At 35.8% G+C, this 12131-nt stretch overlaps 1 protein-coding gene and 1 non-coding gene across 2 annotated transcripts; both read left to right on the forward strand.

The window, feature by feature from the left end:
* Window positions 1-421: 421 nt before the first annotated feature.
* LOC138713797 (uncharacterized) lies at window positions 422-2789 on the forward strand. Its single transcript, XM_069846221.1, has 3 exons — window positions 422-489; window positions 1287-1602; window positions 2317-2789. The coding sequence occupies exons 1-3, from the start codon at window positions 448-450 to the stop codon at window positions 2682-2684; spliced, it is 726 nt and encodes a 241-aa protein (XP_069702322.1). The 5' UTR covers window positions 422-447; the 3' UTR covers window positions 2685-2789.
* A 2923-nt stretch (window positions 2790-5712) lies between these two features.
* TRNAT-CGU (transfer RNA threonine (anticodon CGU)) lies at window positions 5713-5785 on the forward strand. The gene has a single exon. It is a non-coding gene; the product is annotated as a tRNA-Thr (tRNA).
* The last annotated feature ends 6346 nt before the right edge of the window (window positions 5786-12131 follow it).

Raw genomic sequence — 12131 nt, forward strand, 5'->3', positions numbered from 1 at the left:
GTGCAGGAATCATATCGAGTGTTTTAGCGATCAACACACGTTTCTGCCACGCATGGAGGCTACGAACTAATTTTATTTTTAACAATATTAGTGAAAGGGCAGAAGAAGCCACAGATGCTGACATGTCCTAAAAGCAACCACTATTATTACTCTTACAACCGCAAATTGGCCTATTGTCAAATATAGAAACCCACGCTACCCAAATAACCAAACCTTGACTATATGTAAACTGATAAACAACACCTGTGCAACCACGAAATCGAACTCCTTCAACGACACCTCCAATTTACGGGCTCTGTGTAGGTTTATTGACTCAGCTTGCAGTGTTTTAAATCTGTTACAATACCTAGCTAGTGTACCTGTAGGCGCAGAAGTATAAAAGCGCCGACAATCAAGCAAATAGGCACACTTCACTTTCCACAGAATACCGGAAGAAACATCAAAGCCATGGCTGCTAAAATCCTCCTCGCTATTGCGCTGTGCCAGTTTGTAAGTATGAGAAATTAGTAGTACAAATACGATTTAAAGGACAAACTGCCGTAGACCTAGTAAAAAGAAATTAAATGAATACCATAAATGAAAGAAGCCCTGCTCCGTTGCATAGTGGTCTAAGACATCATGCCTGGGAGTCGCCTTCAGAAAGAGCTCTGGCTCGAGTCGTCATGTGTAAAGATGGTAGATTTTCGGAATCACTATAAATACGAAATGTTGTCAAAAATAAGTAATTTGTGTTTAAAAGTATGTTAAGTATATTAATTCATTCATAGTGTTCTGTCCAAGGGCAAATCTTTAACTGTAAACCCAGCATTCTCCAATCTTTCCTGTTTTGTGCCTTTCTCCTAGTCTCAACTTATGATCCATATATCTTCATGTTGTCTATCATCTGATAACTTCTTTTGCGTCCATACCTGTGAGTAATGGTTAACGCGTCTGGCCGCGAAACCAGGTGGCCCGGGTTCGATTCCCGGTCGGGGAAACTTGGTTGAGGTTTTTCCCGGGTTTTGCCTCAACTCAATATGAGTGAATGCTGGTTTCTTTCGGTGCTGAACCCCGGACTCATTTCACTGGCATTATCACCTTCATATCATTCAAACGTTAAATAACCTAAGATGTTGATAAAGTGTCGTAAAATAACCTACTAAAGAATCTTCTCTTTGGATATCTACGCAAAATAAGACCTGCAGCCCAAAAGCTGTTAATAAAATTCTGCTGCCACTACTGAAAGTCGTACTACTACTGCTACTACTCCTACTGCTACTGACATGTACTCATATGAACGCCCACAGGGCCTGTCTGCTGCCACCCAGTTCGGATATGCCCCAGGCGAGCCTATCGCCTCCATTGACGACATGGTACAACACGCATATGGCAAGATTTCCAAACTGGCCAACAACTTCAAACGAATGGCTGGCAATGCAAAACAAGATGCAAACAACTTGCTCCAAAGTATGAAGATCCAGAGTTCAGATCCTGAAGGATTAATAGCTCTTATTACAGAAACTAAAATGGCCATCGCTTTCAAGACTCCTGCAGCAGGCGTGGATGGAACGGCTTGCACAAATAAGAACGACCCCAAGTACCAGACCATCCTCCAGGAAGCTGGTAAGTCAAAACTGCTGTTCCCCTCTCTTCGAGTTTGTTATTATTATTATTATTATTATTATTATTATTATTATTATTATTATTATTATTATTATTATTTTATTGTTTCCTCATTAGTATCAGCAAAATTAGCGAGTCGTCTAACAATACTGATTTTGTAAATAAAACACAATGTACAACGAGCTTTAAGCAATAATAATAATAATAATAATAATAATAATAATAATAATAATAATAGTAGTAGTAATTATACTTAAGGCATAAAGTAAGTAACGGTTCGTGGATTTTAATGATAGACGGGCTCAGTTATAAAAATTAAGTGTCAATTTAAATACATTTTCAAGTGAAAGGCAATTAGAACATACAGGGTGATTCATAAATAACTGTACAAACGTTGCAGGTGTAATATAGAGGTAAAAATAGGGCTGAAATGTTCCATAAAACTTTTCCCGCAAATTCTTATTTTCAGAGTAGTTATGATACATAATGTCCTATCTTGTTGGATATAAAACAAGCGCCAGTAAAGTCATCGGATGTGTCATGTTCGCCTGCAAAGCGACTGCGGTAGATGTCTGTTATTCGTACATCCCATTACGTAATGAGCAATTAGCCTACAAGTTGTTTATATGTGGACTTTACATAAATTCATTTGCGAAGAGCTTTATATTGTGGTATTTTCCCCTAACACTTAACATGATCATTGTTGGTTTTTAGGCCCAGGAATCCAGGTATGCCTGCAGAACGCGTCTGCAGATCTGCAGCCGTACTACCAGACTCTCGACAATTTGGTCGCCTTGGCTCAAGAGCGATTGGGTGTTGCTAATGGCAACGTCACAGACTGTGTCAACACCAACCAGAACAACAGCGACGGCATGGCAGACTGTCTGAACACAGTGGGTGTGCAGGTCTTCGACGGAAGGGACAAGCTGATGGCCGCCATTCTGAGCGTGATGGCAGACTACAGAAGACAGGTTCCATCACGGGTTGGTAACTTCACTGGGTGCACCAACAACGTACAAGACAAGGCCATCAGCGAGTGTGTGGACATCATCGACACCACATGGCAGTGCTATCAAGCCTAGCAGTTCATCTTAAGCATTGCCATGGCAACGTTTCTTCCTGCGTTTAATTAAAATAATATGTAGTGAAACATGAAATAATAAAAGCTTTCACACATTTCAATAACACTGACCTATTTTCTTTTTATAGTACCATTTCAAACTGTGTAGATATACTCGTTATTTTGAGGGTTGTTTAAGAATTGCTAGCAGGAATATATTTTAAAATAAATTATAGCTTCCAATAACTCATCTGACAATGAGATTTCTGGTGAGGACTTACTTACCTACAAATGGCTCTTAGAGATCCCGGAGGTTCATTGCCGCCCTCACATAAGCCCTTTATCCGTCCTTATCCTGAGCAAGATTAATCCAGTCCCTACTATCATATCTCTCAAACCCATTTTATTATTATCCTTCCATCTATGTCTCGGCGTCCCCAAATATATTTTTCCTTCAGGTCTCTCAACTAACACTCTACAGTATATGCATTTTTGGGTTCACTCATTCGTGCTACACGCCCTGCTAATCTCAAACGTCTGGATTTAACGTTCCTAATTATGTTAAATAAAGAATACAATGCGTGCAGTTCTGCGTTGTGTAATTTTTTTTTTCATTTCTCCTGTAATTTCACCCCCTTTAGCGCCAAATATTTTCCTAAGTACCTTATTCTCGAACACTATTTACCCCTGTTCCTCTCTCAAAGTGAGAGTCCAAGTTTGACAACTATACAGAACAACCGGTGATATAACTGCTTTATAAATTCTAACTTTCAGCTTTTTTGAAATCAGATTCGATGATAAGAGCTTCTCAATCGATTAATATCAGGCATTTCTCCATATTTATCCTACGTTTAATTTCCTCTCGAGTGTCATTTATATATGTTAATGTTGCTTCAAGATATTTGAATTTTTTCCACCTCTTCGAAGGATAAATTTCCTTTTTTTATATTTCCATTTCGTACTATGTTCTGGTGATGAGACATAATCATTTACTTTGTTTTTTTTTTCGGGGTTTACTTCCAAACCTATTTCATTACTTGCTTGGAGTAAAATTCCCATGTTTATCCTAAAATTTTATGGGTTTTCTCCTAACATATTCACGTCTTCCGCTTAAACAAGCAGCTGATATAAGCAGTGAGAACAATTATTTAGACAACATTTTTACAATGTTTTAAATCTGTATTGTGGATAATCAGAAATAATTACTGATTATTTATATGAATGTAGAAATTAGTTGTGTGAATCAAGAAATTTACCACTGATTGAGGTTGTGGCTGATATGTAGGCCTACATCTATTATCAGCCAGTAGATCTCGCTTGACGAATGTATCAGAGGAAGAAAAATAATTGTATGCATCTGAAGTCTGATTAGTGTAATATGTAGCTAATCAGCGATGTATGTAGTGGACGAGGAAGGAACTAATCATCCTGTCCCATTATGTACTGTCTTAATTGCCGCATGAGTGATGTCTTATTGGTGTCACTTATGAGGTTGCAAGAAGTTTTCGGACTGTTGACCATACATAAAAGTAAATACAAACATACTCGTATATTACCCATTATTATTATTACAAATTATTAAATTAGAAATTAAGTTCGTGGCGTGATAGCCCATGAAGGTCAAGGCCGACCAGCCGTCTGCTTGCCTCACGTCGACATGCCTCGACAAAGGTGAGCGATCATCCAACCAATACCGAGGTAACGTGTAGTAAGCACGTTAGTCCCTTAACCCTTACAGCTGGTTTCCGTGACGGTATTTCGTTACCTGTCATAGCTGCCAAAGTATATCACAATACTGGGTGGGCTCCGGTCCCATACAATGGCTGAAATTTCATGAGAAAATTCCTTCCCATGAGGACTCGAACCAGTGCGCATTCCGTAACGCGAATCCAGGCATGATGCCAGGGATATCAAAGCGCCTGTACTGTATGCTCTCGAGAACCCGCAAAACATTTCCGTAAGGGTGATGATTGTACTTTATATTGCTAAAAAACGAACATTATTGGATTTGTATTGCTTGTTGTGTAGTGATATCCCTGCCTTAGACCACAACGCTATAGCGCGAAAGTGATATCTTTATAGATAGTACTATTTTTAATTGGTTATTTCACAACGCTTTATCAACTGCTATAGTTATCTAGCGTCAGAACTAGATGGTGATAATGCCCGCGAAATGAGTCTAGGGTTCAGCATTGAAGTTACCCAGCAGTTGTTCTTAATGTGTTTAGGAAGAACCCCGGGATAAACCTTAAGTCTTGGGTGTTGTTCTTGACTCTAAATTGACCTGGGAAGGTCATATTAATGACCTGTGTATTAGATTGTCAAGAGTAGTAGTCTATTTATTAAAGAGGCTTAGATACCTTATACCTAAGGAATGCCTTAAAACCTCGTATTTTGCTTTTTTTAATAGTATTATTACTTATGGTATTTATTTGTGGGGAAATTGTCAGAAAATTGATCAAGTGTTTCTTTTGCAAAAAAAAAAAAAAAAAAAAAAAAAAACAATACGCATTTTCACTGATTCTGACTTTGATGACCACTGCAGACCTTTGTTTATTTCTGAAAGAATATTAACTGTTGTGAATTTGTATATTTTCCATTGTTTAATTAAAGTTAAGTTAAATTTAAACATTTAATATTTGAGGAGAAAAATTTGCTCCGGCGCCGGGGATCGAACCCGGATTGTTGGTTCTACGTACCAAGCGCTCTAACCACTGAGCTACGCCGAATTCAATCCACAGCACCGGGTTCGATCCCCGGCGCCGGAGAGAATTTTTCTCCTCCAATATTAATTGTCAATATTACAGATATTATTCTGTATGACAAATTAACAAATCTATAATATTCTCATAGCTGCAGTGCATATATTTGTACAGATTACTGTGCACTTAACTGCGGAATCCCGGCCAAACAAGTCACTCAGCTGAGTGCGCTCCTAATATAATGGCAGTTGACTTGGACATACACGTCAACATATATGCCTAACTTCGAGTCAGGCCACAAAGGGAAACACTGAAGGAGAGGGGTTCGGTCCGGTGCTGTGGATTGAATTCGGCGTAGCTCAGTGGTCAGAGCGCTTGGTACGTAGAACCAAGAACCCGGGTTCGATCCCCGGCGCCGGAGCGAATTTTTCTCCTCAAATGTTAATTGTCAATATCACAGATATTATTCTGTAGGACAAATTAATAAATCTATAATAAATTTAAACAGTTATTATCCACATAGTGAGATTCATCATTATGGTACAAGACATAATTACCACCTTGTGACCCCTAGGGTTAGATTAGCCAATTCTAAACAATGGTTTAGATCAACTACTTTGTCTATGTTTAATAAACTTGCTTATAGTGCACATATTGTTAATTTTAATAGATTTAGGCGTGTTATTCGTGACTGGCTAATCAAAAACCCCTTTTTATGATATAAATGAATTTATGGAAACTAGTATTGATATAGTATTTTAGTTTGTTTGTGTTTCTGTTGACTTTGCCTATGTATCTCTGATACCACGACCTTTTTTTATCAATAAATCAATAACAATGTAACTTGTCCCAACCAGAATTTGAACCCGGGCCCGCTGGTTTAACGGTCAGGCTTGCTAACCGTTACTCCACAGCGGTGGACTAGTACTGTTAATATAAAGTAAATATTTTAGTAAAATTTCGTAAATTTTGCCATTATTGATTACGTATATTTATAAAGTTAGATACAGAACTGGTAATCTTAAAATTACCTCTCCTAATATCAAGGAAGTTACTCCCAGAATAAGAAATTAAGTAATCGCAGGTTCGTTCAGAAATATTAAGAACATCTCTCGTAGTACATTTTAGTGTATTTTTTACTAGCCTGGTAGTAAAAATTATTTTATTTAAACAAATTCAATGGTAGTATTGATAAGGAAAAGCAAGATCGTCACTGTTGATGTTAATTTCTTGTACATTTCTCCTAACACAGTATAGTTTTGAATACTCTGCATATGTGTCATAAAACGTTTACACGATTTATTAGCAAGATCGATAACATAGCCTACAGAGTGAGTAAAAAGTATGGAACAATCCTTGTAACTTTCTTATTTCTAATTTTATGAACAAACTATTTATACAAAAGTTCTAAGGTATCAAAGAAGGAATATTTTGAACATGTTTTCAAGTATTATACTTTTAATTTATAAAGAATGTGCCAAGGAGTCTGTTTTTTTTTAAAATGGTACCATGTACTTATTTCCCCATTTTTGGTCCTTGAGGTCTCAGTACATAGAAAATCATTTTTTTGCCATTTATAAACTACTGTTTTTTTTAATTACCTCTTTTGATGACAATGTATGTGTACTGAATTAAGGGAAATTGTTATGCTTCAGTAGGCCTACAACAATTTGAGGAGGCTTTGGATTAAACGATTCCAGACCAAAGCCAATACAAACAAGTGAATAACAATATTAATGGTATTTGAATTTATAATTTAAAAAAGACACGTTATAGGATATGCACCATTGAAATTTCACTGCTATAATGATGCATGGATTTTAGAGCAAAAAACCATTAAAACCAAAATTATCATTGTTCTGTTGTATCATATGTTGATTTCAGTTTATAAAAAGTGCTCAAAATGGCCCCAATGCACTACCGAACAATGCATAAATTTGTCTTCGAAATTGTTTAATGTTCAACCATTGTTATTCAATTGTTAGTACGTTTAACCAAAGATCCCAGTTCGATACCCGGCCCCGGATCAATTTTTCCCTCGAAATTATTCAAATCAACTTTACAGGGAGTCATACCTGAAAGCTTGATTTGCATAATACACGTCACTGTTCTTTAACAGAAAACCACAATTTAAGTCACACAGAGTCAGTGTGCACTCATTGTTGGTTGCTTGAAGGTTGTCAGCCCACTTTGAGGTCTGTGGATATAGAGGGAAAAATTGGATCGGTGCCTGGTAGAGTTCCCGGGTAGCTCAGTTCTTAGAGCATTGGCACGTTTAACCAGAGGTCCCGGGTTCGATACCCAGCCCCGGAACAATTTTCCCTCGAAATTATTCAATCATACTTGTCTTTTATAATTATTATTATTGGTCATACATTCATTGATCTGCCAGAAATCGTGTAGATTTTCATAGATCGAAGCTACTGCAGATGATTGTCAACAATTTAATGTAATGCTTTAGGCACTTCCTATGCAGTTACTTTGTAAAGATATAGGTATAAAACTGCTATATATATAACATAGGAACAGTATTAGACTCGACTATCAGGTTTGAAAGAGATTCACAACAAGCCAAAACTTACTGATGTTGAAAAGAGAATCATGTATGAAACTTGGTTTCCTTATTTTAGCAAGCAGTATAAGATTTTGCACAGGATAGAGACCGATGTCGGGCTTATGTGAGGCCGCCAATGAACCTGCGGGTTCCTTAAAAGCCATTTGTAAGTAAGTAAGTAAAACATCATGGCTAATCGTTGGTCAGTACATGGACTTCTTTTTGGAGTCACGAAGCTTGAGTTTTGAGGGTACTAGAAACAATAGACTGTGACGGTACTATTTTGCATTGCCTGTAATGAGGCGATATTAGCGATCCTAGTGGTGAGCAACTATCTAATGTTTGCATATTTACTACGTATTGAGCTTCGGGACTGTATATACTAGACTGTGGTACCATCTCCAAATACACCTATAACCTTTTAAAATCAAAGGGATTCACATTTTACAATGTTAAGAAAACCCTTAGAGAAATTCTAAAGGACTCAATTGAAATTTGCAGTTTCATCTCTATTTCAAGTAATATGATTCACTTCAATTTTCTTTTGAAATTTATTGTATGTATTTTCATTGTAAACTTTTATATATGTACTAGCCGTACCCGTGCGCTCCGCTGCACTTGTTACAAATAAATATAAAGTAATTACGTAATAAAAATAGCACATTTGATCCAGGGAACATTCGTGTTTCATAGAAGGCTATATGGTTTAATATGTCACTTAATTTAAATTGTATTTAATAATTAAAATGCGATCATTTGTAAATGAATATAGAGAATAGCCTATCAAGTTTTCTGTGCATAAGAAGCTATTTTAATCTTACCTGTGCTCGATTCACTCAGACGTTACTGTAATAACATCATAGCATTATATCCATCTAGAGAAACTACACTTTCCATTGGTTAAATAATAATTAATTCTACAAATCGGCTAATTTAGTTTCCGATATTGCTTCATACAAACACAGAAACATTCTCTGTAGGCTATGTTTAATAGCTTTCGATTGTTGTTGTCCAAGGCCCCTTATAGACGAAGTCATTTGTTTTTATTTAATTGCAGCGCCTTAGATGGCGTTATTTTAATTTTAAAACTCAATTATCTCATTAAATATCAGTCCTATCAAACTTTTGCATAGAATAAAATTTATCGGAAATCATTTAAAAAAAAACCTTTTGTTATGTAACATTTGTCACAAAAATCAATAATAAGGGAGATATCTCGATTTATTTAATTCAAGCCCCCTTATAACCCCCTTTTAAATAAAGTGTTTTGAATGCCATATAGCCTAATATCTAAGTTACAAAGAACTTAATTTATATTCCAATTTTCATATAAATCGGTTCAGCTATTATCAGTGAAAAAGTAACAAACATCCAGACAGATAGACAGACAGACAGTCAAACATTTCAAAAAAGCGATTTTCCGTTTCAGGATTAATGATACATGTTAACACCAATTATTTTTGGAAAATCGAAAATTACCAGAAAAATTTTGGCTACAGATTTATTAATAGTATAGATTTGTTTTCTGGATCCTTGTGGTCACCCTTATTGAAGGGCAGATGGTTTTATTTTATAAATAACTGAAGTATGAGCCACAACAATATTGTTACTAGAATTTTTAAATGGTTTACAAATTAAACAGAAGGCAAAGTTAGTGGATTTTTAAATTGATATCTCATTGTTCCCAAATTTGTAGCTTACAGTGTTACTACGCCCTTGCTTCATTAAATATAAGTATTAATGTGTAATTAACCTCTAAAATATTATTAGGTCTATTAATAATATTTCAGTCTTCTGATACCATTGAGTACAAACCTGTGGAGTAACGGTCTGGCCGCGAAACCAGGTGGCCCGAGTTAGATTCCCGGTCGGGGCAAGTTATCTTGTTGAGGTTTTTTCCGAGGGTTTCTTTCAACCCAATATGAGCAAATGCTGGGTAACTATCGGTGCTGGACCCCGGACTCATTTTACCGGCATTATCACCTTCATCTCATTCAGACGCTAAATAACCTGAGATGTTGATAAAGCGTCGTAAAATAACCTACTAAGAAAAAGATACTATTGATGTTAACTTCAGCTCTTGTCCTCGTTTTCTTTCCTTAAGTTATAACCAGGCTTCGAGACTTCGGACCCAATAGAGCAGTTCAGTGGGAAATCCGCATAACGGCGTACTGAGTATAGTGGTAAAGAGTATAGTGGGTGGGGGTACTGTAGAATGAATGCCAACAAATACGCAAAGGAAAACGCTCTGGATTTGAAGGTTCTGACGAATAATTTGGTTTTCATACAAACTGTGTCTGAAACTATTACACGGTTAGAAAAGTCAGAGCAAGAGATGCCGGAAGCCCTCAAATTAATTTAGAAAATGATGCAGAGAATTAATGAGACATCAAGCACACCGGTTACTGAACGTGTAAAACAGAAGTGGAAATCAATTTATGTAAAAATAACGGATATGGAACATTGTGTAACATAAACAGCAAATTAGTGGACATAGAGTCACCCGAGAATAAAGGACTGTCTCTTGGAGACTGCAATGATGTTAGGTTTTTTCGTTTTGCTCCTATCACGTCATGCGACGTAGAGCGCAGCTTTCTACAGTACAAACTTTGGCAGATAACCGAAAAAGATTTACGTTTGAGACACTGAGAATGTATCTTGTAGTACATTGCAATTCGGTACTGTAACTGCACTTCCTAAAGACGACCAATAAGATAAATGAAAAAATTAAAATTGCTACATGCTTATTTCCACCACTAACACTGTGTATAATTAAACACAAATCCTTATAAAAGACAGGAGAATAAATGTTTTTCACATTCTTTTAACATTATCATTGTGTAATGTATATTTACTTTCAGAATGTACAGCTGTCAAAAAAAAAAGTGGCCGCACTCGTGAACAGCGAATATTTTCAAAGTCCACTTCGGGTCGCGACGATGTTACACGATGCATGTGCTTGTACAAGCAGTTCCGGAACTATGAAAGTGTTCCATATCTGCTCCTCGTAGACCAGCGGTAGAGTGCTTGTTTAATGATTCAAAGGTCGTGGGTTCGGGCCTTCTTCAAGTTTTCATTTTATTTTTTAATCGTTCTTTAGCGAATGATATTCAAATTATCATTTATATCCAGTTATCGTTCTTTATGGATATCACGTTATTTATATTTTGTTATCGTTCTTTAGAGATACGAATAAAATTCAGGTCATTATTTGTATTCTGTTATCGTATTATAACGATATGAATAATAATTATTATTGTATCTCCAAGGGGGGTTAGCCCTATTTTACATATGTATGTTAGGGCTATAGTTTTATACACAAAAAAGATAAGCATAAAGAGAAATGGAAAAGAAAATTAAATTAGCTTACGCGATGTAAACAAAACATAAACAATCCGTAAATTAGGCATTGCGATTGCAAAACAAATATCAGGTATCAATTTGAAGCATACAAAAACATTAACAACACACATACGTAACACTTCTATAACACAAATATGCAGCTTTCCGTACCATACATCATAAATTAATACACAATAGCCACACAAACACAATCAAACTATAATTACGACATTGCGACGACATCAAGCATCCCATAACTGACTCACATACATAACAAATCAAGCCAACACATACACTTCAACATAGTAACCACACTTTTAAAAGTTACAAATTTGGCTCCAAGAAGAATAAATAGGACACTGTTACTAATTACTATTCTTCTACAATTTCTTAAATACATCTGTAATAAATCTGTGAAATTCCGATATGAATAATATTCACGTTCTTTATATTGTTATCGTTCTTTAGCGATTTAAATAATATTCAAGTTATCATTTATATTCTGTTTTCCTTCATTAGCATTATAAAACAATATTCAAGTTATTTATATTGTTATTGTTCTTTCACAATATATTAATTAAACAAACCGATATTTATCATTTATATTCTGTTATCGTTCTTTAGTGATACTGTATAAATAATATTCAAGTTATTTATATTGTAATCGTTCTTTAGCGATATAAATAACATAAATTTAATATTAGGTTTGGAAAAATCCAATTGCATAATACTGGTATTAGTTTTTCTTTTTGTATTATTACATTATACTATTTTGAACCACAATAAAATGAAAAGGAGTAACCAGGAATTGAACCTGAGACGTTGACATCTAAATTCCGACGTTCGTCCGCTGAGCTACGAGAGCAAAAGT

This window comes from Periplaneta americana, chromosome 14 (genome assembly GCF_040183065.1).
Source record: "Periplaneta americana isolate PAMFEO1 chromosome 14, P.americana_PAMFEO1_priV1, whole genome shotgun sequence".
NCBI lineage: Eukaryota > Metazoa > Arthropoda > Insecta > Blattodea > Blattidae > Periplaneta > Periplaneta americana.